Source organism: Physeter macrocephalus, chromosome 20 (genome assembly GCF_002837175.3).
Source record: "Physeter macrocephalus isolate SW-GA chromosome 20, ASM283717v5, whole genome shotgun sequence".
NCBI classification, from domain to species: Eukaryota; Metazoa; Chordata; class Mammalia; order Artiodactyla; family Physeteridae; genus Physeter; species Physeter macrocephalus.
The window spans coordinates 48,097,187-48,121,144 of record NC_041233.1 but is presented as its reverse complement, the minus strand read 5'-3'; the positions used below and the strand labels follow the sequence as shown (position 1 = coordinate 48,121,144).

Genomic DNA, 23,958 nt, shown 5'->3' with positions numbered 1-23,958 from the left:
CTTTATATTGCCATCTTGGATTTCGGTAACAGGCTTGAGATGGGCAGATTATTGCTTGAGAAAGGAAGGAACTGTTGAGATGAGGAATGCAGTCATACTTTTTTTCATGGGCAAGACCACAGATCTGCTCTCTGCTCACTGAAGCAAAATTAAAACAGTTTTTTTTTTCTTTTGCATCATTACAGAGAAGTTTTTGATTGAGAATCCTAAAATAACTCTGATTATGAAGATGCAACATATTGACTGTAAAAAATTGAAAAACATCATATCAGCAAAGCCAGAAGAAGAAAAAAACCTTAATCCACTATACATGCCTGTTAACATTTTGGCCTGAAGTTTCTAGTCTTGTTTTCTGTGAACAATAGCTGTTTAATTTTTATACAAAATTGTAATCGTACGAAATGTACCATTTAATCACCCACACTTTTCACCTAACAGTATATGATGAACATTCTCCTTACATCATTAATTGCCATCCTACAAAATGATTTTAATGGTGATGTATTGTTCCTTTGTGTTAGTGGATAATCATTTATTTAACCAGCCTTCTATTTTTGGACATTACATTTCACATCCTCATTATTAGTAGTAAAACTTTAATGATTTTTGTAAGATAAATTTTTAAATGCATGCATAATTATTTCTTTAGGGTAAAGTGGAACTAATGTATCAAAGGGCATAGGAATCTGGAACTTTTTGATGTATATTTCCAAATGGTCCAGAGGAAGGATTGCAACAGTTTATACTCCCATTAGTACTCTGTAAGCGCTTGTGTTCTTGTATCCTTGCCATGTGACTAAACTATAAACTAAAGAAATCTGGTATGCATTAATGTGAAAGAAACCATGATTCAGGTTTCTTTGCATAAGAGTATTTAATGTTTAGCAGATTGCTGTGTGTGCAGTAATTATGGGTTTCTTCACAATGTTATGGAAACCCTTTTATTAAATTTTACATTTACCATTTTCTTCAAGGTCCTTAAATAGTTCAAAGGGTCTCAACTGTTACATTTTATGCTATTAAAAGTACGGTTTTGGAGAACTTATGTGTGTGTATTTAGGATGATAGAATATGAGAACCAGACAGAACTTTAGTTAGTTGGGTTAGTCTACCTCCATCTTACAGATTAGTAAATGGCTCAAGAAAGAAACTTGCCCACAGTCATTCTATCTCTTGCAAGTGACAGACAACTAGCCGAGCGAAATGGGGAATTTGTTGCTCATGAAACTAAAAATAGGTTCTGTTACCTGCTGTGGCTGACCTTGGGTAATTCCTTGATCTTTCTAAACCTTGATTTTCTTATCTGTAAACAGGGTGTTGGACTCCACCAAAGGTCCCTTCTACCTCTTAAAGTTCAATGTTTCTATGAATATATTAGCAAAGAATTTCATTATACTATCAACCAAATTTAGACATAGTGAAGGGAAGGCTAGCGCTCAGGAAATTTTTAAAGAAACACAGTTTGGATCTAAGTTAAAGTTGTTGTGGTTGGTTTTTTGTTTGTTCTTTTTGTTTGTTTGTTTGTTTTGCGGTATGCGGGCCTCTCACTGTTGTGGCCTCTCCCGTTGCGGAGCACAGGCTCCGGATGCACAGGCTCAGCGGCCATGGCTCACGGGCCTAGCTGCTCTGTGGCATGTGGGATCTTCCCGGGCCGGGGCACGAACCCGTGTCCCCTGCATTGGCAGGCGGACTCTCAACCACTGTGCCACCAGGGAAGCCCTGTTGTGGTTGTTTTTAACTTGCAGAGATCCTTAGGCAACTTGAACACAGTCAATATTCACATAGTGTAAAAATATCTCCAAAGTGCTTGAAAAGTCTCTTTTCTCTGTTGATCACACATCATCTTCAAACATCTTTTCCACCTATTTATTAGTTTGCTTAACAAAGCAATTAACAAATAGTGGGGAAAGAAATTCAGTCCTTTTGCTCCCTGTTCACAACTATTATAACAAATTTCAACTTGGTGAACCTAGGGAGAACTGTCCATGACAACAGCAGGTTGCTGAGTTAGACCCGTGCACAGAGGAGCTAATCTTGAGCACTGGGCACCTACTTTACACACAGGAAGACATACTGATGGTAGGGAAACTTGCCGCACTAGAAACACCCTAAAGCTCTGTGGCTGGTTGTTTGAGAAGAGGTAGATTTTCTCATGTCAGGCTCCCTTAGCTCTTTAAGATTGTTTCCTTGACTGGTAGGAAACCTTTTCTCTCTGTTTGTGAGTGGTTGTTTTGTTTTTGATTTTGGTTTTGGTTTTTTTCTCAGTCTTTACTCATTTATGCTATTTGGAATTCACTGTGTAACCCTTGAAATTTACTGCAAGAAGCATAAGTGTCCCTCATTGTGAAACAATTATACTCCAGTAAAGATGTTATATATATTTAAGTGCCCCTCAGAGACTATTCTAGTGTTCTGAAAAGGTCTTTAAGAAACAGGCTTTGTCTTAAAGCCATTGACTACCAATAAAATTTTTAAATATTTTCACCACACTATGTAGAATACAGGTTTATTTCAGGGTTTTAACTACTATCAGATTGCCAATTCAGGTTTGTGTTTCCAGAAATTTTTACACAAATAAATGCAACAGAGCCTACATACCCCTTTTTTTTTTTTTTTTTTTTTTGTGGTATGCGGGCCTCCCTCTGCTGCGGCCTCTCCCGTTGCGGAGCACAGGCTCCGGACGCGCAGGCTCAGCGGCCATGGCTCACGGGCCCAGCCGCTCCGCGGCATGTGGGATCCTCCCAGACCGGGGCGCGAACCCGGTTCCCTTGCATCGGCAGGCGGACACGCAACCACTGCGCCACCAGGGAAGCCCTACATACCCTTTTATTAACACTCAGCTACCACATGTTTATCAGCGATACTGGCAGTCCCTGGATCTGGTTCTGCAGGAGAGGGAAGGTTCCAGGGAAAAAAACAGCCAAAGGTTTTGATGGAAAGTATACTAGTCAGGACAGGCAAGATCATCCTGCGGTAACAACCTCCAAATCTCAGTACCTTAAAACCACAAAGGTTTATTTCTCCTTCACACTGTAAGTTCATTGGTGGGCAGCTGGGGTTCCAATATGGCTCGTCTTGACTCTGCATCCTGGCTGATGGAGCAGTCATTATCTGTAATTTTGGTGGTTACGGTAACAGAGAAAGAGTTCTGCAAGGTCTGACACTAGCCGTAAGTGCTCTTGCCTGAAAGTGACACACACCATTTCCATTCCTAACTCACTGTCCAGATTAAGCACATTGCCCAGCTCCATTCACAAATGGCCAGGAACTGCAGTCTGACCCCATGGGCCAGAAAGGAAGGGAAGCAGCAGCTCTAGTGACTACCACAATTTGCTCTTCTGATTACCAGATACTTGGCTCTCTGTCCTTCCTGCAGGTGAAATACTCATCCCCTCCCCAAAGGAGAGAACCCCGCAGTCCCACCCAGTCACAGCATCTGGATGATACACAGTTGGAACGAAATTAGGGGGTCATTTTGACATCAACTCTGGATGTGGGTCCTCTTGATCTAGAGACTTCTGAACTAAAAAAGGCATCTGGGTTTAAAAGGGAGGAGTAAAGGGTGAATGCAGACATTCTCTATCTAGAACAAGCATTACTTCTGGCAAACACAGAACAGGCTCTTAGTGGTTCAGCTGAATTTATCAAAGCATCTGCATACCCTGGATTAAAGAAAATGTGAGTCATGGATTATAGCTGCATTGGGATTTCTTCTTTCCCCTCCTCTTCTATCTCCATCCACAGCTTGTATACGGGAAGTGTAGTTTAGGTAGACCTTGATATCAGGAAGATAAATAAAACTGAACATTTAAAATATGACAGTGTCCTATAAAAGCATTAAAATGTGAATAGAAGAGCATTTAATTTTTCATGAAGGTAAGAAATGAATATAGGTAAGTGAAAGCAATTTCTATTGCCATTCAAACTATAGTTTTCCAGTCCTTGCTCCCTTTTACCTTAACCCAAACTGCTGATATGATATTTAACTGAATTTCCAAAACTCTACACTTTTCCCCCCTGTTTTGCTGAGTTGCTAACAAAAGATTTGAAATGGCTCAAAACAGCGCAGGAGGTGAAGCAGGAAGAAGAAACTGGAATTGTAAATAACTTATAAAATGCTTAGCTGTCCCCTGACACATTTTAAAAAGTGAGACCTCTTTTCAGTTTCCTGTACTTAACAATATCCAACCAAATAAAGGCCATGTAGGGGCTTTTCTGGGTTACACACAACTTATTCTGTCCATTCTGTGCTAAGGTGTCCCCTGTTTTCCGTTATCACTGAATTCTTATTTTTTTACTTCTTTATATACTGAAAGTTCTAAGTATAGAATTTTCTCATCCTCTCCCCTGACTTCTAACCTCTACCTATAAAACCTGTTTATCCTGCCACCCTCTGACAATATTAACAACCTGAAGGGGTGGCCCTCTGTACCTTCCTGTGGGCTCATAAAATCATAAACACTTAAGGGTCTTCTTTCCACCTGCCTGCCTGCTGTCCTTCATCCCTCCCTTCCTCCTTTCTTTCCTCCCTTCCTCCCCTAGTTTTTTTTCAAACCAGATGGGGTTAATAAATTATTTACACTTCTAGGTATCTCTTGCTTTTCTCATTAACAGAAGATTGGGGGTGTATCCCTCTAGGCAGTTAGTATAGATCTCATTCATTCTGTTTAATGTCTGCCTAATATTCCATGGTTTGGAAGTCATACTTTATTGAAGTTTCTCTGTTAAAGGGCATTCACGTTGTTTCCAATTTGTTTTGATCTTGCTTTTTTGTTTTTCTTAAATTTGGCCACTGTAAGGGGTGCAGTGAACTTCCTTATACCCATCCTCAAATACTGGTCCTTTTTCTAATATGGTCCAAGAGAGGGATTAACTGCATTTAAAGTGTATGTGTACTTTTAATTTTAACAGATGTTGCTAGATGTTTAATAGATGTTGTTGTCTTTCAAAAATAGTTATCCTAGCAATGTTCCAGAATACCCTTCCCCCATCCTATCCAGTAGTACGTGTCTTTCCTACTTTGATGAGAATGGATTACACCTGCAACCCCAATTGCATAGCCTGGGCACCTGTTGACATACTATAGCGTATTTCAGTGGGGTTTAAAACTAGGGCTCTAGATGGCCTGTGTGATTAGGGGTAGTTGCGATTTTTTGTGTGCGTTTCTTAAAAAAATCCATGGAAAGTTTACGGGAGGGAGGGAACTGGAGGCCATTCTTATGCAGTCCACTGCTTTCACAGATAAGGAAATTGAGATCCAGGGAGGTGGAGGGAGTTTATGTGAGCTAGTTACTGGCTCACGCTTCTGGGAAGCAATTGGTCTGAATTCCAAATCAGGGATTTACCTACTACCTACACTGTGGGCCATGCTGACAGTGATTTTTAGAGAATGGACCAAGAAATGTCATCTGTGAGACAGGGATAAACTGTTTCCAGTTTATCTATTTCCAGTTTATTCTATCCTCTCCTGCTAGGATAAGCAAGCTTCCCACCCTACACTGGGCTGTGTGGGATTTGCTTTGCAAACTTCTGCAAAGATAATAGGACATTTGTTAAATGGGTCTTGTCAGTGGAATTTGCTGCTCTTAATCTTTTTGGGAGTTTGAGGTTTTATTTTTCTATACCATTAGAGTTACTGCTTACTAAGTGTGGAGCAGCTGGCTTGGATCACAGCTAAAATGACAACAGGGAAGCACAGGAGAGAAGATTCTGTTCAGGAATGGCTTCCTCCTGTGTACTCCTTCCTCCTCCCTCCCCAGTGTACCCATGAAGAGAGCCTAATAGTGGGGCTGCCTAGAAAAAAGAAGCCCTCTAGGTCCCAGGTATGTTGCTGGCAATGTAATCTCTAGGTGTAATGTGCACAGTTTGACCAGGGCTCAAATGGATGTTCTCTAGGGCTGAATAAAATAAGCTTTTTGAAAGAAGCCACTTTTACGTCTTGAGTCTTTAAACTCAGTTTTAATAGAAGTTTCAGCTTTAGCCCATGGAGTCTGCTGAGGAAGATGAAAAGGGAGACTCCAAATTTTGGATTCCCACTTGGGTTTGCCCTGTGTTCATTACAGAACATATGACAGCCCAGCGTTAACTTTCCAGGTTGCCTCTAAATAAAGTCAGCCTGTTCAGGGAGCTCAGCCCGTTCTCTTAATAACAACGAAAATAATTATGATGGAAATTCATTTTGTTATAGATAAGCCTCTCCAGCAGATTAAATATAAATATATATTTATATATAAAAATATAACACAAAACATGCCTTTGTGTTGCAGACCTGGTCAGGAGCTATGCTTATTTGTGGGCTTGACTCTCAGTGGTCATGGTTCTTGTGGCTTAGCAGTTTGCAAGCCTGCAAGTTGGAACCGCTGGGGAACGTAAAAAAAAAAAATGCTCATGCCTAGATCCTCCCTCAGAATTAAATCAGAATCTGTGGCAGAGGACACATGGCTGAGGTGAGGACTTCTGGGCGGGCCATTTGAGATGGAGAGAGTATCTCTCCTTCATAAAGAAAGAAATGAGTTGTAGCTCGAGCTGTTCTTTTGAGAATTCTGTCGCCATAGGGATCATCATGTGTGCCCCTCAGCTCTCACAGCCCACTCTCTCTCCTTTCTCCTTCCTATTTATTCTGTAGATTAAAGCAGTGGAGTCATGTCATGTAAAGTCAGCTCATGAAGGCAAAAATTGAATGCTGTAAAAATGATCATCGAAGAATGAGCTAGGAAGACGCCGTGAGGCGTAGAGGTCAACATACCATCTCTTGGTACACTTAGCATAGCCAGCGTTTCCTCTGGCATCAGAACAGATCACTGTTTTCTTTGGCTAAGATTCTGATAAAATAGCATTTGGGAGCCAGAGTGTATGCAAAATATGTATCTTTAAGTATTGGAGTTAACTCTATTTGGTGAGATTCTGGAGCCCTGAGAACCACGTGGGAATTGAGACTGGCTTAGGGAATCTTATTCTCATCTCATATTCAATTCCGAGGCCGATTCTGAATGAAAGGTAGGCAGAATCATGGACACCATTTAAAGTGTGAATTTCTCCTCGCCTGTCTCTTCTTTAAGGCACCTGTAGTTGAATTCAGGTAAACTGCATGGTAAATGCAGCTATAGATGCAACACCACTGCATCTCATTATTGACTATTCAAAGACGGCCCATTTCTTTGTGCAGAATTCAAGGGCACTCTGTCTTTCTGTCCGCTAGCGTTCCCGTGGTTCGGCATGGATATCGGTGGGACGCTGGTTAAATTGGTCTACTTTGAACCGAAGGATATTACAGCTGAAGAGGAGCAGGAGGAAGTGGAGAACCTGAAGAGCATCAGGAAGTATTTGACTTCTAACACGGCTTATGGCAAAACCGGGATCCGAGACGTTCACCTGGAACTGAAAAACTTGACCATGTGTGGGCGGAAGGGGAACCTGCATTTCATCCGCTTTCCCAGCTGCGCGATGCACAGGTTCATCCAGATGGGCAGCGAGAAGAACTTCTCCAGCCTGCACACCACTCTCTGTGCCACGGGAGGCGGGGCTTTTAAGTTCGAAGAGGACTTCAGAACGGTAGGTCCGCTTTAACCCCCTGCAAACAACAAAACCACCTCTTAGAGAAAGAAAGACAACCTCTCCCATTCCCATGATCATGGCATCTCTTATGGAAGAACCTGACCACTAGGCTTGGGACTTTGGACAAGCTTACTTCACCACTCTGTGCCTCAGTTTCCTCATCTATAGGCGAATAAAAATAGTTTCTGCCTCATAGCGTTGTTACATGAAGGATTGAATAAGGTAATATGTACCTGGCACTTAGTGCTCAATAAATATTGGCTGTCCTCCTCATCATTTTTGTTACAATTACTTCTGCACAATATGCCAAAGACAAGGTGATGTAAATCCCCTTCTGAAGGATTTTAGTTTTCCACAGACTCTTAAGTTTCATGAAAAGCGTAATCATTGTGCCAGTTTCGTAGATATATAGACTGAGGCCTGCAGGAAAGGCTTTCTACACATCTTACTAAAAATGATTCTTTCTTTCTACCCATTTGCTCTGTATCTTTTTTGTTTTATGAATGTCCTTCAGAAGTTTTGCTCACAAACAAAAATGAAATCTTTGACATTATTTAGAGGTGAATTCCTTTATTGATGAATGTGATTTAGGGAGTATGGCTCTACATAATAAGAATAATACTATATGCTGACTGGCAGTGTTGCTCATTTAGATTTGACAAAGTTGGCTAAGTGGAAGATATGGATGAGTGACATGGAGTCCTAACTTTCTCTTTATTAAGCAATCCCTAACACCCATGTGTTCCAATTTCCCCATTTCTGCAGTCAAGATAATCTCTATACTGTCTAGCTTCATCTCACAGGGAATAAAATGAGAAGAAAGAGAAACGATAGATAGAGAAAATAAAATTAAATTAACAGTAGTGATTGAACATAGGAGAAGGAAGGGTTGGAAGATTTGGGGATTAGTCTTGCCAGAAAGTTTATCATTAATGAATAAATTAATAAATCAATGCATTATTCATGGTACTTAATAAAGCTATAATTGCACATTTTACTTGCATCATCAAAAGTAACATCATTTATCTCATTGATAAGTAGTTTCTACAAGAGCTGGCAATAGAGCCCTAGAGCATCATATTAAGTCAGATTGATTATATTCAGGTTTTGGCTTTTCCTCTTGTGTCCCCTTTCCCTTGCCAGCAGAATGTGACGCTGCCACTTACTTAAATGATCCATGGGATCTTTTTCCCACTGAAGGGACCCAATTATTGAAGAGTTTTGAAACTGAGAAAGTTGAGATCCAGGGGCATGAAAATTAAGTTCAAGTTCATAAATGAAAAAGCACTGATCCTGAATTCTAGTGCTGTTTCTGCATTTAACTAGCTGGGTGACTAGGCAAGACATGTCCCTCCTGTGGGCCTCGGTTTCATCATTTTCAGAAAGTGGCAGTATACACTACCAAACATAAAATAGATAGCTAGTGGGAAGCAGCCGCGTAGCACAGGGAGATCAGCTAGGTGCTTTGTGACCACCTAGAGGGGTGGGATAGGGAGGGTGAGAGGGAGGGAGATGCAAGAGGGAAGAGATATGGGGACATATGTATATGTATAACTGATTCACTTTGCTATAAAGCAGAAACTAACACACCATTGTAAAGCAGTTATACTCCAATGCAGATGTTAAATAAATAAATAAATAAATAAAATAAAAAATTTTTAAAAAGAGAAAGTGGCAGTATACGTGTTTAGGCGGATAAGGAAACTAAAGCTAAAGAGAGATGAAGAGGCGCTAAATACCATCCCCTAGGTAAGAGCTGGGTGTCGGCTCAATTCTGATTCAGGAAATGCTGACCCACCCCTAGTGCTGTGAGCTCCCCAGGTCCCTCAAGGATGTCCTCTGTGTCCATCTCCACTAGGGAGCCTGAAGTGTACCAAGGTGACCTGGGACATTTAAGCAAGCTCATCAAAGTCTCCATCCCTCCTCTTGGGTAATGCCCTGGATTCCAGAAAGTTACTCAATCTGTGTTGGCCACGAGCAAGTGTGTTTCTCAAGTTTCTGAACTGAGAAAGGTCATATCTTATTACAGCCAAGATAAAGAAGCCTCTGCTCCTTCAGGAGGCTTCTGGAGCCTAATGAACAGACTGGTGCAAGGAGCGAGTTTGGAGTGTTTGCCTAACAGCGTGGCCATCTATAAAAGAAAAAGAAATATCTATAAAATCTCTGAAAGAAAGTCTTGTATGGCCTGCCTTCTGCTTCCATGCTCAGTCCTGGCCAAAGTGAAGACAGTTGAAGACAGATCTCTTCCTGTAGCCCGTCTGTCAGTAAGTGATATGCCCTGATCCTTCCCAAGTTTGTGAGGATGAATAGGTTTTATCATTCTCTTTCCTAAGCATTCATTCTCATTCAACAAGTATTTATCATACTCTATCAATGCAACAAGTACTGTTATGAACAAAACAAAGCCCCTGCCTTCCTGGAGCTTATATTCTAGTGCAGGGAGATGGTCAATAATCAAATAAGTGATTATAGAGTATATCAAATGGCAATAAGTGGGGAAAAGAAATAGGTAAGGGGGATAGGAAGTGCTGGGCGGGTCTTTGTGTGATGAGGTAACATTGGAGTAGGAACCCGAAGAAGAAATAGAGCAAACCAGGCTGGTATGGGGAAGAGTTAGTGTTAGTAAGTGCTAAGGCCCTTAGGTATAATGTATCCAAGCTCTTCCCTTTTCCAGAATGGGAAATTGAAGGTGCACACTAAGTTGTAAAGGATCAATATATACTACTATACTATGTAGTAAACAATCCGGCAAATAATAAAGCAGTGCATATACATACCTGTAAAGTCCTATCATTGTTATATAAAATCACTCTTTTGAGCATAATACAAGTTTGCAGACATGTATTTTAAAAACCTGAGTAACTAGGGCTATCTAAATGAAGTTCAGCCGACCCTGAATAGTTAGCAATTGTTATGTCTGATAACTGTGTCCTTTTCATATATAGTAAATGTACTTAAATCCTTAGATAATGTTAACTAGTCTTCATCAATTTAGAATGTACAAGAAAGAGTTACAAAGCCACGAGACAAGCATTAAACTAGACCCCTGTGTAGAATACTTTCAGTTGAACAAAGCTGTATTTCTTTCTTCCTTTTTCTTTCTTTTTTCCTTCCTCCTTCTTCTTTTCCCCTTTTCCTTCCTTTCTTCCTCCCTCCCTCCCTCTCTTCCTTCCTTCCTTCAACATTTTAGGATCACTGTCACAAACAAATTTCTGGCTGGCAAAAGTTTGCCTTCAAAATTAATGATTCAACAAAATGGGACACAAAAGAAAAACTTAAACAACATATGCTCCAAGAGATTGGTAGGCCAATGAAGAATCCTACCGTCTGAGAAAGTGATTCTTCTCAAAGGGGAGGCTCCCATGTGGTTGTATACCAGGGCACTTAATCCTGTAGATTTCATTTAACTTTGTGTTTCTCCCCACTGTCTATGTTCTGCGAGTGTTGTTTTAAAGAACCTACCAGAATATTTTATGTACCAAATCTAGTATTTTCATCCACAAGTACACTTCCCTACTTCAACAAGGAGCCCTCTTTAAAATGCAAAGTATTCTAATGATAGAAAATTTTTAGAAAAATGTCATCCTTTTTGTCCACTTAGCTCTTCATTACAAGAGATACTTTTCCTTGTAAGTTTTGTTCAGTCCAAGGCTAATATTTATTAGAAGTTAGAAGTGACTCTTTTCATTTTTTAGAAGAAAACAAATGCCTACCTTCTAAACAAGCAGGATATAACAACAATCTTACTGGGTTTACATGAGATTTAGGGAACAGTAAAAGATTCTCTTATTGCTTCACTACATTTTTTTCAAGGTGTGAGGACTTAAGAATTGGCCTTCATTAAGCCAGAAATCTCCAAGGACAACCGAAAAAAGTTAATAATGATGGAAAGATCATCAGGAGGGGATAATAAGGTAATTGTGGATGTGTGAAATTCTAAATCTAAGTAGACCATTCATTATTAGCTGGGTTCCTATTATTAATCCAGGAACTGATTTGTGATATTGCAGGAGCGTAAACTTTGTAGATACCGTCATCCTCCACTTCATTCTGGCTTGACCCTTTTGGCCATTCATGTACTCCTTTTATCATTGGGTGCCAGGAGGAAGAAGCCATCTTTGAGGTTTTGTTATTTTTCTCACTCACAGAACATATTTGAAACTCATCTCTCTCTCAGGTCTCAGTTAGCTGTCCTGTGTGAAGAGAAAAGAGCCCCGAGTGTAATTTATAATTGAGAGTCAACCATTTTATATGCAAATTGTTCTTGGTTTAGTAAGATAACCTTTTCTACCACTTCCATTATGATTTATGGAGCCAGGGTCAGCGAAAGCACCTTGGGAAGTGTGGGGTATCATACAGATGTGTATTTTATTCATTTTGTGCTAAACGATTTGGTGACTCATTTCTCAAGCACAGGAGAGTGATGGAACCGGTTTGGGGTAGGTCCATAGGGAGTAGGTATGGAACCTCCTGGGATGGTTTTTACCAGATTTATTTACTCAGCTATTTATTTAGTTACTTTTTAAGTTTATCTTATTGAAGTCTAGTTGATTTACAATGTTGCATTAATTTCTGCTCTACAGCAGTGATTCAGTTATACATATATATACCTTCCTTTTCATATTCTTTTCCATTATGGTTTATCACAGGGTATTGAATATAGTTCCCTGTGCTATACAGTAGGACCTTGTTGTTTAGCCATCTTATATATAATAGTATTTATTTTTGACAGACTGAAGCACATAAGGAGAACCTCTTACAGTTGTATCCTGAACATGTGTTTAGAATCCATATTTTTTCTAATTTAATCATACAGGGAATCACTAAATTCCTTTGAGAAATTAGAATTTTCGGTTTGGAAATGATGTTTCCAAATGTATTTCAACATGAGATAAGAAGACCTGAATTATTTTACTTCTTATATAAAATTCACGTATAACTCATGTTTCCAAAGCATGTTCACACGGCCATCTCGCTGGATTCTTGAAAACATCCCTGCAGGTTAGCCAAGGCAGCTGCTATTGGGGAGGGTAGGTGATTTTATTGAAGGCCTGTTGTCACTGTACTGGAGTGGGGACATGCATTAATCCCAGCTCTTCAGCTCCAACGTCTGTGTGGTCCTAGAACTAGCAGCATCAGCGTCACCTGGGATATTGTTAGACATGCAATCAGAAACTCTGGGAGGGGGACCCAGCGATCTGTGATTTAACAAACCCTCCAGGTGATTCTGATGGCACCTAAAATTTGAGAACCCCACTGCCCCCATGCTTGCTTGGGTGACTTTGGGACTAGGCAAAGCAAAGTTAGTTTATCATAGTAGTAGTTTGAAAAAAAAATGATTTTTTTTACTTTATTTCTTCCCCTACTTCCATTATTTAGAGTTTGAGTCTTAGGGCAAGTTTGATTTGTTGGTGTTAAGTTTGGGGAATAGTTTAAGCTTAATGATTTAGGAATTGGCAGAACTCATACTTTCCAAAAGTGCTCCGGAGAGTCACAAGCAGTGGGGTGCTGAAGTCCCCTCCTGCCGGCTCACGAGACCCCCTTGTGTACACGAGAGCGCATTGTGTCTTCCCAATGCTGTGTTTAGTGACATCGTGTTGGTAGCTTGAAGTTGGCTATGGTGGGAGTGATTATACCGTGGAAATTGGTAAATGCTATAAACCAGGGCATTTGCTCCCAGAGAGCTGGTTGTTAAACACTTACCAGCACACCTTGGTGACAAGGTTATGTTCACATTAGCTGAAGCTTCATCTGCATGTTGGCTGGATCTGATATTTTTTTAAAAAATTAAAACTAGCTGCCAGCATTTAAAAATTAGAAGGTTTCACATAAAAATCTGGGTTTCCAGCTCTTGAGAGATAGAATCATTTGGCAACATTCAGGCCCCATTACCACATGGCAGCAACGGGCTGCAGTGAATTTTAAATATGTGTGGATTGTCTTGTGTGCCACAATCCCCATCATTCTGTTACTTTAACATTTAGTCAAGGGACTTCACTCCTTTATTGGCTCCTGCAGCATTTGCTTTTGTTACCCTGGTGTAAAGAAAACTAAACCCAAAGAAAGCGTGTGTCTCCACAGCTGGGATCTGAACATACTGTCCAAGTAATGATTTGACTCATCGCTTACACTGGGGAGCCTGTCCCTATTCCTGGTTGGAAAAGACCTTTGAGGGAGGTCTCCATAGGTCTCAATGAAAGTGACTTTTGGGGGATGCATGACCTCAGGCTTCAGAAATATCCATCCCTCAGTAAAATGCTATAGAAGAGATGTTTGTTTGCTGCTAGCACTTTATTTGAAAGTGATTTTGAGGGGAAAGGTGAGATCGTTCCCTTCAGAGCAAAGCTACGTGCTTTGTTTACTTGCCCTGACAGGTTTTTCTTTTTCCCGAACATAGTTTCAGGATGTCACCTGAACAGACGGTGTCACTGTTCGTGTTTGTGATGTTGGTCCTGGGCACTGCTGTCAATATTGTTGATGGACCTCCGATTAATTTTTAAGCAGGTGAACCTATGGCCCCAAGACTGGGTGATGAAATCGCTACCTTTCAGTTTGTGGTGATCCAGGAGGGGCCAGTTTTCCCTGTTCCATTTAAGAAATGTTTATTAAGCCATTATTATGGAGAGGCCTTTGAGCATGGTGCTCAGGGGCACCCACTGAACCAAAAACAAACCAGAATGTGACGCACGCCGTGAGTGCGTTGGAAGACGTTGATAGGGCCAGGGAATCCCAGAGGATGAGAAGAAAACGTTTACATGGCTGTGTCACTATAGTGTTTCGGTCTCCAGATAGCCTTATACCTATAGTATTACCCCCTGAACACGTGAATCATGACATGCCTCTCACCCAAAAGTTCCACTTGGTGAAAAATGAAATGTTCAAAATCACTTATGAGATAGATGTACTTTATCACCAAGTGTCATTTAGAATGATTGTTTCTGTGTATCAAGAAAACGTCTAGTGCTCGTTTCAGCAGCACATATGCTAAAAATCGGAACGATACAGAGAAGATTAGCATGGCCCCTGCGCAAGGATGACGCTCAAATTTGTGAAGCGTTCCATATTTTTAAAGATGTTAAAAAAAAGAAAACGTCTACCGCCTTGCTGGTAACCTATTCTAACTAATTCTGCTCTACAGGTATAGCTTCAGTGGATTTTGTTGAATGGGACGTTCAGATGAGTGACAAAAAGTCAGACGTTTTCTTCTAGCTATTAACTTTTATAATGAAGGTGATGCTTTTGGGGCAAAATATCTAAGTATGGTAGTTGTGTAGGTGGTTTCCAGACCCCAGAAACAGGACTCATTATGAATGAAGACAAGAGAAGAACAGAGAGTTATTAGGAGGCATTTGCTAGTTGTATCACTTAGGGGAAATTATTTAAGCTCTGTGAGCCTTAACCATAGAGTTAGGATAACAATACCTCCTCATAGGGTTTTTGTGAGAATTAAATGATCTAGTACAGGTGCTTGGCATATAGTAAATAATAAATACCAGTTATTATTTTCTTAAAGAGTTATTTTTAATTTAAATTAGAACTTAAAAATGATCTTCCATCGTTGGTTCAGTTTCATGTTGGTGAATGTTAGATTTTATTTTATTTTATTTTTTTGGACCAGCAGTAGTATCACTCTTGAGGATCGTGAATAAACTTTTGAGGATGCAAAGTACCCATGCTCCGCTAAGGCTAGCCCTCAGCCAGCTTATTCCCCTTTACTTTTTTCCCCCGTACCTAGGAGAATAGGAGTTTTTGTTTCATAGGAGCATGGGACCATGCTCTGGGACCACCTCAGCTATTAATAAAAGAGTCAATATGTTTTGAGTCATTTGCACCTGCCAAGCCCTGTGTTAGCATTTTACATATATTATTATCATGTAACCTTCACAATACAGCACTGTGGGTATTATTCCCATTTTACAGAGGAGGAAACTGAGGCTTGAGAAGTTAAGTAACTTGCCCCACATCCCTCAATTAGGTAAGTGTTGGAGTTATAGCATTCAAAGCCAGGTCTGTCAAACTCCAAAGCCCAGGCTTGGGAAAAGGAGAGTTGGGCTGTGTGGGCTCAGAGGAGATTGTCCCCAGCTCCCAGGCTCACGTGCCTCCCTCAGGACCCCGTGTCCTGCCAAGAAGTGTAGGAGCCTTTCTGCTTTCAGAACATTCTCACTCGCCTCACCCTGAGGTATGCTGGGTTAGCTTCCTGTGACTGCTCTAACAAATTACCACAAACCTAGCAGCTTAAAACAATGGAAATTTACTCAGTCGTAGTTCTGGAGGCCAGAGGGCCGAAATCAAGGTGTTGACAGGACCACACTTCCTTCAGAGACTCCTGGGCAGAATCCATTCTTTGCCTCTCCCAGCGTCTGGTGGCCATCGACCTTCCTTGGCCTGTGGTGCAGCTCTCCAGGCTCTGCCTCCCATCTTTACACGGCCTTCTCCTCTGTGTCCGTCAGATCTTTCCTGTGTCTCGTAAGGAAACTGTCAGTGGACTTAGGGCCCACCCAGATAACCCAGGATGCCCTCTGCATCTCAAGATTATTCACTGAATCACACCTGCAAAGACCCTTTTTCCAAATAAGGCAGCATTCACAGGTTCTGAAAATTAGGACATGGACGTAACTTTCAGGGGCAACCCTTCTGCCTACCCCACGTGCTAGTGGCTGCCTTGCCAGCTATCAGGTAGGGTCGTGTCTCTCGGCAGGCACCGTGGGTAGACACGACGTCCGGTAGAGGCTGCCTTTCCAGCGGAATGACTGGTTCTCAACAAGATTTCACAGCGTGGTGCTTGAAGGATGTTTCCATGCTTTTCCTGTTCATGACACATGTTAAGTTCAGCTGAAAGCTTCCGGGGGCTTCCCCTGAGGTGGTAGTGGTCTCTCTCACAAGGGCTCCTTCTCTTTCAGATTGCTGACCTGCAGCTCCACAAACTGGACGAACTGGACTGTCTGATTCAGGGCCTGCTTTACGTTGACTCTGTTGGCTTCAACGGCAAGCCGGAATGTTACTATTTTGAAAATCCCACAAATCCCGAATTGTGTCAAAAAAGGCCGTACTGTCTGGATAACCCGTACCCTATGTTGCTGGTGAACATGGGCTCAGGTGTCAGCATCCTAGCAGTGTACTCCAAGGACAACTATAAAAGAGTTACAGGGACCAGGTAAACGTGGTTTCCACTAGAAGAACCTTTTTGTGCTTAAACCCAGACCTCTTCCTTGAAGACCACTTTCTGAAAAGGTTATTTATATTTAACACATTTTTAAAAGAAAGATCTTACCCTCCTCAGCCAACCAAAAAGGATCTATTGGATATGTTACACGGGGTGATTTATAGAAAGGTTAATAAAACACAGCCTTCGTTGGAAACTGGTCAGGTTGTGGGAAAAAGTGTTGCACATACCAGAAATTTTCCCAAAGGCAGACATATTAAGTGCCAGGTGAGTGGCAGGGACCACAAGCACAGTAGAATCCAGGTGGAAGGATGCTTGGGATGCTCAAAGAGGGCTTCTTTTTGGAAGTACCTTGGTGCCTAGCACAGGAAGAATTGCTTGAAATAGTCGTTCCAATCAGTGAGCCAGATTGAGTTCACAAAGAGTGTGTTTTACCCTCAGGTAAATGCTCCAGCTGCAAACTGGAATAGTCAGCACACCTCACAGGGAATCTGGGAGTGCAGTGGACGGGAAAACAGCCCTGCAACTAGAGCAGAGCAGAGTACCATGTTTCTTACTGTACACACTCCCCAAGGGCACGTGGGCTCAGCTTCCTGTTAATGGGGATTCAACACGGGAAAAAGATCCAGGGTCAGAAGTCTTTGAGAAATTGTAGTATAAACAAAATTAAGCAGGTTTTCCTTACTTATAAGAAGATTCGGTATGAAGTGTTTCTTCAACTTATTGCACCACAGAACCCAGTTTAGGAGGGACAACTTAAGGAACTGGTGTTGTGTGGTGTGTGCTTTGAAACGTGGTATTGAAACCCTTGTTTTTGATAGATGAAGATATCATGTAACTCCTCTGGGCCTCAGTTTCCTTGTTTGTGCCACGAAGTGCGTGAGTTGTTTCTTAGTTTCTACAAGCGTTTCCAGTACTGAAATTCTGCGGTTCTACTCACCCGTTAGGAGGAGAGCACCGCTTTTCTCCTGTATTGACATGACTTGTGATGGGTTCTGCATACGTCAGTGGTTCACCACCGGGGAAGGGAAGACTGATGCCCCCAGGGGACGTTTGGCAATGTCTGGAGACATTTTTTGGTTGTCACAACTGGAGGTGCAGTGATGATGGCATCTAGTAACCAGAGGTTAGGGCTGCTGCTAAATATCCTACAGTGCATTGGTCAGTCCCCCACAGCAAAAAAGTATCCAGCCCCAAATGTTAACAGTTAGTGCTGTTAAGAAACCCTGAACCCCACATTCTGACTGATCCTGCTTGTGTCCAGAATATAGGCTTTGGTGTGTACGTTAATTGCTGCTAGTCAATACATTTTCTCACTGAGCATACAGCACTAACCTTACTTGCTCCCATGAGAATCACAACTGGCCCCATGGCCTCATTAGGACTGTCAGAACTATCCGAGACAAATGAAGAATTCGGCTGAGCTGGTTTTACCTTAAGAGAGTGATCTCCTGAGAAAGGTATAATTTTTAAGAAACTACAAACTGCTTCCCCAAAGGAGCCATTGAATTGGTAGAGTTAGTCTCAAGGTAACAACGAGCTAAACATTTTCCAGAATTACAGATATTTATCATTTTGTTCATTAACACTTAACAAATTCATGAATTATATCACAGGTACACTCTCTCAAACTTGGGGGTTCCAAGGATCTGGGTTGTCTTTGAATAATGAGCCAAATTGTGACATTTGGCATCCGTCACATGTGCAAGAATGCCTATCCATTCCAGTTATTGGTAAATGCCAGTTAATGATCACTGATTTGCAATCATCAACAAATCCTGTGTGGATACCCAAGCTTCCTTACAAGCTCTCCTTAACCAGTAGTTTTGGAAAGGTGCTACAGAAGACTGAAGGTTACTAGAGAGCCCTTTCTGAGGCTGCCACAGGTAGGGGAGGGGAATGAAATATCAAGTCTCTGGGCCCCAGATCTTCCTTGTCCAACCAGAGTTGTTCTGCCAAAGGTTTTTTTTCCATCTAAGTTAGAAAACCACTGATCTAAACTACAGGCATACCTCGGAGATATTGCAGGTTCCATTCTAGACCGCCGCAATAAGCGAGCATCGCGATAAGGCGAATTACACAAATTTTTTGGTTTCCCAGTGCATATATAGGTTGTGTTTACACTGTACTGTAGTCTACTAAGTGTGCAACAGAATTATGTTTTAAAAATGTATATGCCTTTATTAAAAAATGTTATTGCTAAAAAATGCTAACCATCATCTCAGCCTTCAGTGGGTAATAATCCTTATGCGATAGTAGCACCCAAGATCACAGATCACCATAACAAATATAATAATAATTTTAAAATTTGAAATATTGGGAGAATTACCCAAAATGTGACACAGAGACACGAAGTGAGCAAATGTTGTTGGAAAAATGACACCGATAAGACTTGCAGATGCAAGATTGGTCCCTGCAAACCTTCAATTTGTAAAAAAATGCAATATCTGCAAAGAGTAATAAAGGGCAGCACAGGAAAATGAGGTGTGCCTGTATTTTGGTCAGCAGTGAACATCAGTGTGTGGAATACACTTTGGGAATCACTGGTTTAAGCAAATGGCTTCAGTTTTAATTTTGTTACTCCTACTGTGATAGCTATAACTCTAGGTTTTTTGTTATTCTCGTATACCCTATTTTCCCATTAAGCATTTTTATTTTTAGAAAGCCACATCGTTACAGGATATCAGTTTTCTTTTAAGCATATGATTTTAAATGGTTTGTTTCAGCATTGTGTGTAACTTTACTGCATCCTAGATTAGTAGCAACATTTCTGTTGACCAACTCCAATTTTCTTATAGAAGTCAACCGAAAAAACAGAACTTAACAGCTAACATTGTTAGAATGTGTAATCTATTAAAAGAGGAATGAACAGAATTTTAAAACTTCAGTGAAATGAACAGTGCAGCTTATTTCATTCTTTTGGAATCAATTTTAAGGGCATGAACATTCAGTAACTGGATTCTTCTACTTCTTCCTAAAATTCCTCACGACAAGTTTGTTGGGTTTTCTAAAAAAAATGATGTTTTGGTCTCTGATTTGCTGAGGATCTTGCTGTGTGTCTGCTGAAACAAACATGTATCTGATTACGAGCGAGAGACTCACTAGAGAGTGGTTAGCAGGTTGAGGATGTCAATAAAGTGCTCTTCTGCAACCGTGCATTCTTTCCTCCTATCTGCAGTGCTCCAGCTGTGCCAATTCATGCTCGCTTTCTCCATTCCGCTCCGATTCTTTGTCTGGAGTCACCTGTCACTTTCCAGTCATACAAAGCCCATGTCCTTTTTCACTCATACCAACACATCAGATGATGAGTTGCCTTCTTTCTAAGTCAGCCAGTGTCTTCAGGTGCCTATGTTTGGAGTTGGTTGTTGAACACCTTGATGAATACAAATACCTGATATTCAAAGAAAGGTTATTAGTGTGGATGAAAGGTAGAAACTAGAAATGTGAGCCAAGCCTTTTAAAAGAATATAAAGAGAGAAAACAAGGCAAATTCAGATGACGCGCAAACCAAAAAGTGTTCCCATTAAACCACGCTAGCTTTCTAGGGTAGACTGAAACTAACAAGGTCGCATGAGGTGCCATGTTAAATGTAAAGGAAGGCAAACTTTCTTAGAGGGAATCCAAAATTTCTACTGTGACTGAGGTGTCAAGGCAACAATGCCCACGGAGCTCTTTTTGTCCTTGTGGTACTGCACCTACAGTTTGGATATTGTGACTTGTGCCTAGCTACCTAATTTTCCATGAGAACCCATCATTTCCATCAAGTATGTATTTTTGTAAGAATCACTATTTAAGAAATATCACAGTTACTCCTTAGATGTGATTTAAAGAACCCTGTGTCTATAATCTGGTGCCTTCTTGGTAACAGTTATTGACAGTCGGTATAATTTACCCTAAATTTTCTTTTTTCAAATTTAAGTTTTGAAAATAACCTCGATCTCAACTTGAATTTTCTCTTAAAAGCCCGTAGCCAAACACATGTGGAATTCCCAGGGCTAGCAGCTCTTGAGGCTTCAGAACAAATTGATGTGCGTTTGCTCTTCTGTCTAGTAGGTAAAGAGTAAGGCCCATTCATGGCCATATCAGTGCTCTTTCCTGCCAGGAGCTCACTGGTGACAGCTTTACTGTGAATCTGCTTTTCTTCCCCTCAGGTAACTTTGATATTAATACACAATTGAGTTCACTCTCAACTCTCATAATTGGTTTCTAATTTTGTCTCAAAAGACTATTTTAGAAGAATTTCCCCCCAAACAACTGAAAGCTTTTAAAACATGGTTCGAGCACTGAAACCATTTTAAGATCTTTGTTACTATTTTTTGACTATTGGGTGGTAAGTAAAGTACTAATAACTTTTTCTAGAGTTTACTACAGAAAAATCCAATATGAGATCCATCGGTGGTTTCCTTTTTGAAATTTTTGAGGAGCTTAAATGAAATTATTTCTGCTAGAGAAGCAAGGTCAGATGAAAGATACAGCTTGGGGGCCAGCTATTCCGGGCAGCATCCCAGTTCAGTTTTGTCACCACAGAGTTTGCCTCTATAGATATGAACTGTGCTTCTGGTACACACAGTTTCTTTTTCTAAGTATTCGTTTAGCTACATATGTTTGTATTTTTTCTTTTTAATAGAGGTCATTTCTCTGGTTATTTGCTGCTTTCAGACCACCCAAATAAGGGAGATAGATCATGATTTGGCCCCATTTTATAGGTGGGAAGATTGCAGGAAGCACTTAGGTCAGCGGCTAGTTCAAGGTCTCACAACGGAAATCAGTGAGAGTCTTTCTCTGGTTTTGTTCTTAAACTTCAGGGCGAGTTTTCCTTGATGTTTCTTTTAGTCTCTGCCCTCTTTTTTTATCCAATCTACCCTAAAGCTCTTTTTCACCCAGCACTTTGATTCAAGTGCCCCTTTGTTTTTCTTCTGTTCTTATTAACCCATATTAGTGATATTGATGTAGTTGGGGACTTGGATGGGCATCTCTTAAAGTAAAACTTAAAAAATAAACCTTATTGTTCCTTCAGTCTTGGAGGTGGAACATTCCTAGGCCTATGTTGCTTGCTGACTGGTTGTGAGACCTTTGAAGAAGCTCTGGAAATGGCAGCTAAAGGCGACAGCACCAATGTTGATAAGCTGGTGAAGGACATTTACGGAGGAGACTATGAACGATTTGGCCTTCAAGGATCTGCGGTAGCATCAAGGTAGAGACTAAGTAGCTAGGAGCAGTAGTGATTAAACACAAGGCAACCTCTCCACCCTGGCTGTTCATTTAGTTGTTGTTTTTTTTAAATGTCAACCCACCAGCCTGGTGCAAGGATCTATGGTATTGGAGCTCAGACTTGATCTCCTGCCCTTGATGAAGCACTGAGATGTTTAGCTCTTGATGCTTGTGCTTAAAATAAGGCAGCTTTGAAAGAAGGTTCTGGAAAACTGCAACAGTTTCCCCCGTTCCATTCTTGTCCAGATATCTAGAGGCATTTAAAAAATTTTTTTCCCCGTTAATAGCCATGCTACTTCGTCCCTATTAAGAAAAGGGCAGCCAACCATTCATACCGTAATCCTGTCTGCTTGTAAACCATGGTAGCCAAATCAGGTCATTTGAGCTCAATCAGAGTTATTCATAAAGCTTTCCACAGTACTTTGGTGGAAGCATGGGGCCTGCCTAAGGATGATTTTGAACACTCTCGCTAATATTTCCAACATAGCTTTGGCAACATGATGAGTAAGGAAAAGCGAGATTCCATCAGCAAGGAAGACCTCGCCCGAGCCACCCTGGTCACCATCACCAACAACATTGGCTCCATTGCTCGGATGTGTGCATTGAATGAGGTAAGGCCTTAACCTAGGGAAAGCCATGTGTCATTCATAAACATCGTTTGGCAGCGCAATAACTGTTGACCCTCACAAAACCACAGATCCTTAGGAAACCTGCCCTTCCTCACAGTCACACCTGGTAGAACATGAGGGGCGTGTGTTGCAGGGAGGGAGAGGAGTATGTTTTAGTTTTAAGTAGGCACTAGGTGATGACAAACAAAACCATCTAACTGTGGAAACATGGTAAAAATGACAATCTATACCATAACCTCTGCAACCTCATGGACACACACCTAATGAAGGGTTGTGAAAATCTCTCTGCATCCTTGCAAATAATTGCAGGTAAAACATTCCACTTGCAATATTCGATATTCTCTCTGCTTTCAGCTTCTTTACAGTGTTGCCTTGTGGCATGGAGTTCAAGCAGCATTGTACAGGGCTATCAAAGCACAGAGAGCTTGCTACAGCTGAGGCCAGCCAGAGCCCCAGGCACAAGAAAGGGTGGACCTGATGACAGACCAAGCTTTGGTACCATGTTTTAAAACACTGCAAAATTCCTCTGGAAAGAATGGAACCCTTTTCTGAAATACAAGATGTGTAAAGTAGATGTGTAATACAACTCAGTTGTATTAGAAAGACAAGAAAGAGGGGGCATGGAATAGGTAATAGTAGAAGAAGCACTAAAGAATCTAGTAGCATCAGTAATAGAGTTTTTTTAAATATAAATTTTAAGAGAAATATGACATACATACAGAAGAGGGCTCAAATCACAAGTGTACAGCCTGACGAATTTTCACACACACACATACACACACACACACACACACACACACACCCCTAATACCCACCACACAGATCAAGAATTAGAACATTACAGGTACTGCAGAAACCCTTTCCAACCCCCTTCTAGTTGAATAGTGGACTGTTAAACAGGGTATGAGGCAGTCTTTACAATAGGTGGATGGCAGCCCTGCCTTTGAACTCTGGGGTTACAAGAGAGAAATGCTCCTTTCACAATATTTTCTTTTCACATCTTTATTGGAGTATAAATGCTTTACAATGTTGTGTTAGTTTCTGCTGTACAACAAAGTGAATCAGCTATATGTATACATATATCCCCATATCCCCTCCCTCCCACCCTCTCTATCCCATCCTTCAAGGTTGTCACAAAGCATCGAGTTGATCTCGTGCTATGCAGCAGCTTCCCACTAGCCATCCATTTTACATTTGGTAGTGTATATATGTCCATGCCACTCTCTCACTTCGTCCCAGCTTCCCCTTCCCCGCCTGTGCCCTCAAGTCTGTCCTCTACGTCTGCGTTCTGCATCTTTATTCCTGCCCTGCCACTAGGTTCATCAGTACCGCTTTTTAAAATTCCATATATATGCGTTAGCATACAGTATTTGTTTTTCTCTTTCTGACTTACTTCACTCT

General features: G+C 41.1%; 1 protein-coding gene and 1 non-coding gene across 16 annotated transcripts in view; both read left to right on the top strand.

Annotated features, from left to right (window-relative positions):
* The window catches only part of PANK1 (pantothenate kinase 1), a 111,006-nt gene that overhangs the window by 75,928 nt on the left and 11,120 nt on the right, over positions 1 to 23,958 (top strand). For 6 of the 15 annotated variants that reach the window (XM_024121630.3, XM_028480926.2, XM_024121632.3 and 3 more), the window contains 4 exons: positions 7,199 to 7,551; positions 16,455 to 16,708; positions 21,735 to 21,911; positions 22,416 to 22,539. In XM_024121630.3, coding sequence (XP_023977398.1) covers positions 7,216 to 7,551; positions 16,455 to 16,708; positions 21,735 to 21,911; positions 22,416 to 22,539 — 891 coding nt within the window. In that variant the 5' untranslated portion in view covers positions 7,199 to 7,215. Of the gene's footprint in view, positions 1 to 6,292; positions 6,997 to 7,165; positions 7,552 to 9,583; positions 9,819 to 11,367; positions 11,469 to 16,454; positions 16,709 to 20,684; positions 20,869 to 21,734; positions 21,912 to 22,415; positions 22,540 to 23,958 lie in introns of those variants that run through there. The other 9 variants (XM_024121634.3, XM_055081415.1, XM_055081416.1 and 6 more) reach the window with 7 other exon arrangements.
* On the top strand, positions 14,515 to 14,622 carry LOC112064247 (U6 spliceosomal RNA). The gene has a single exon (XR_002891432.1). It is a non-coding gene; the product is annotated as a U6 spliceosomal RNA (small nuclear RNA).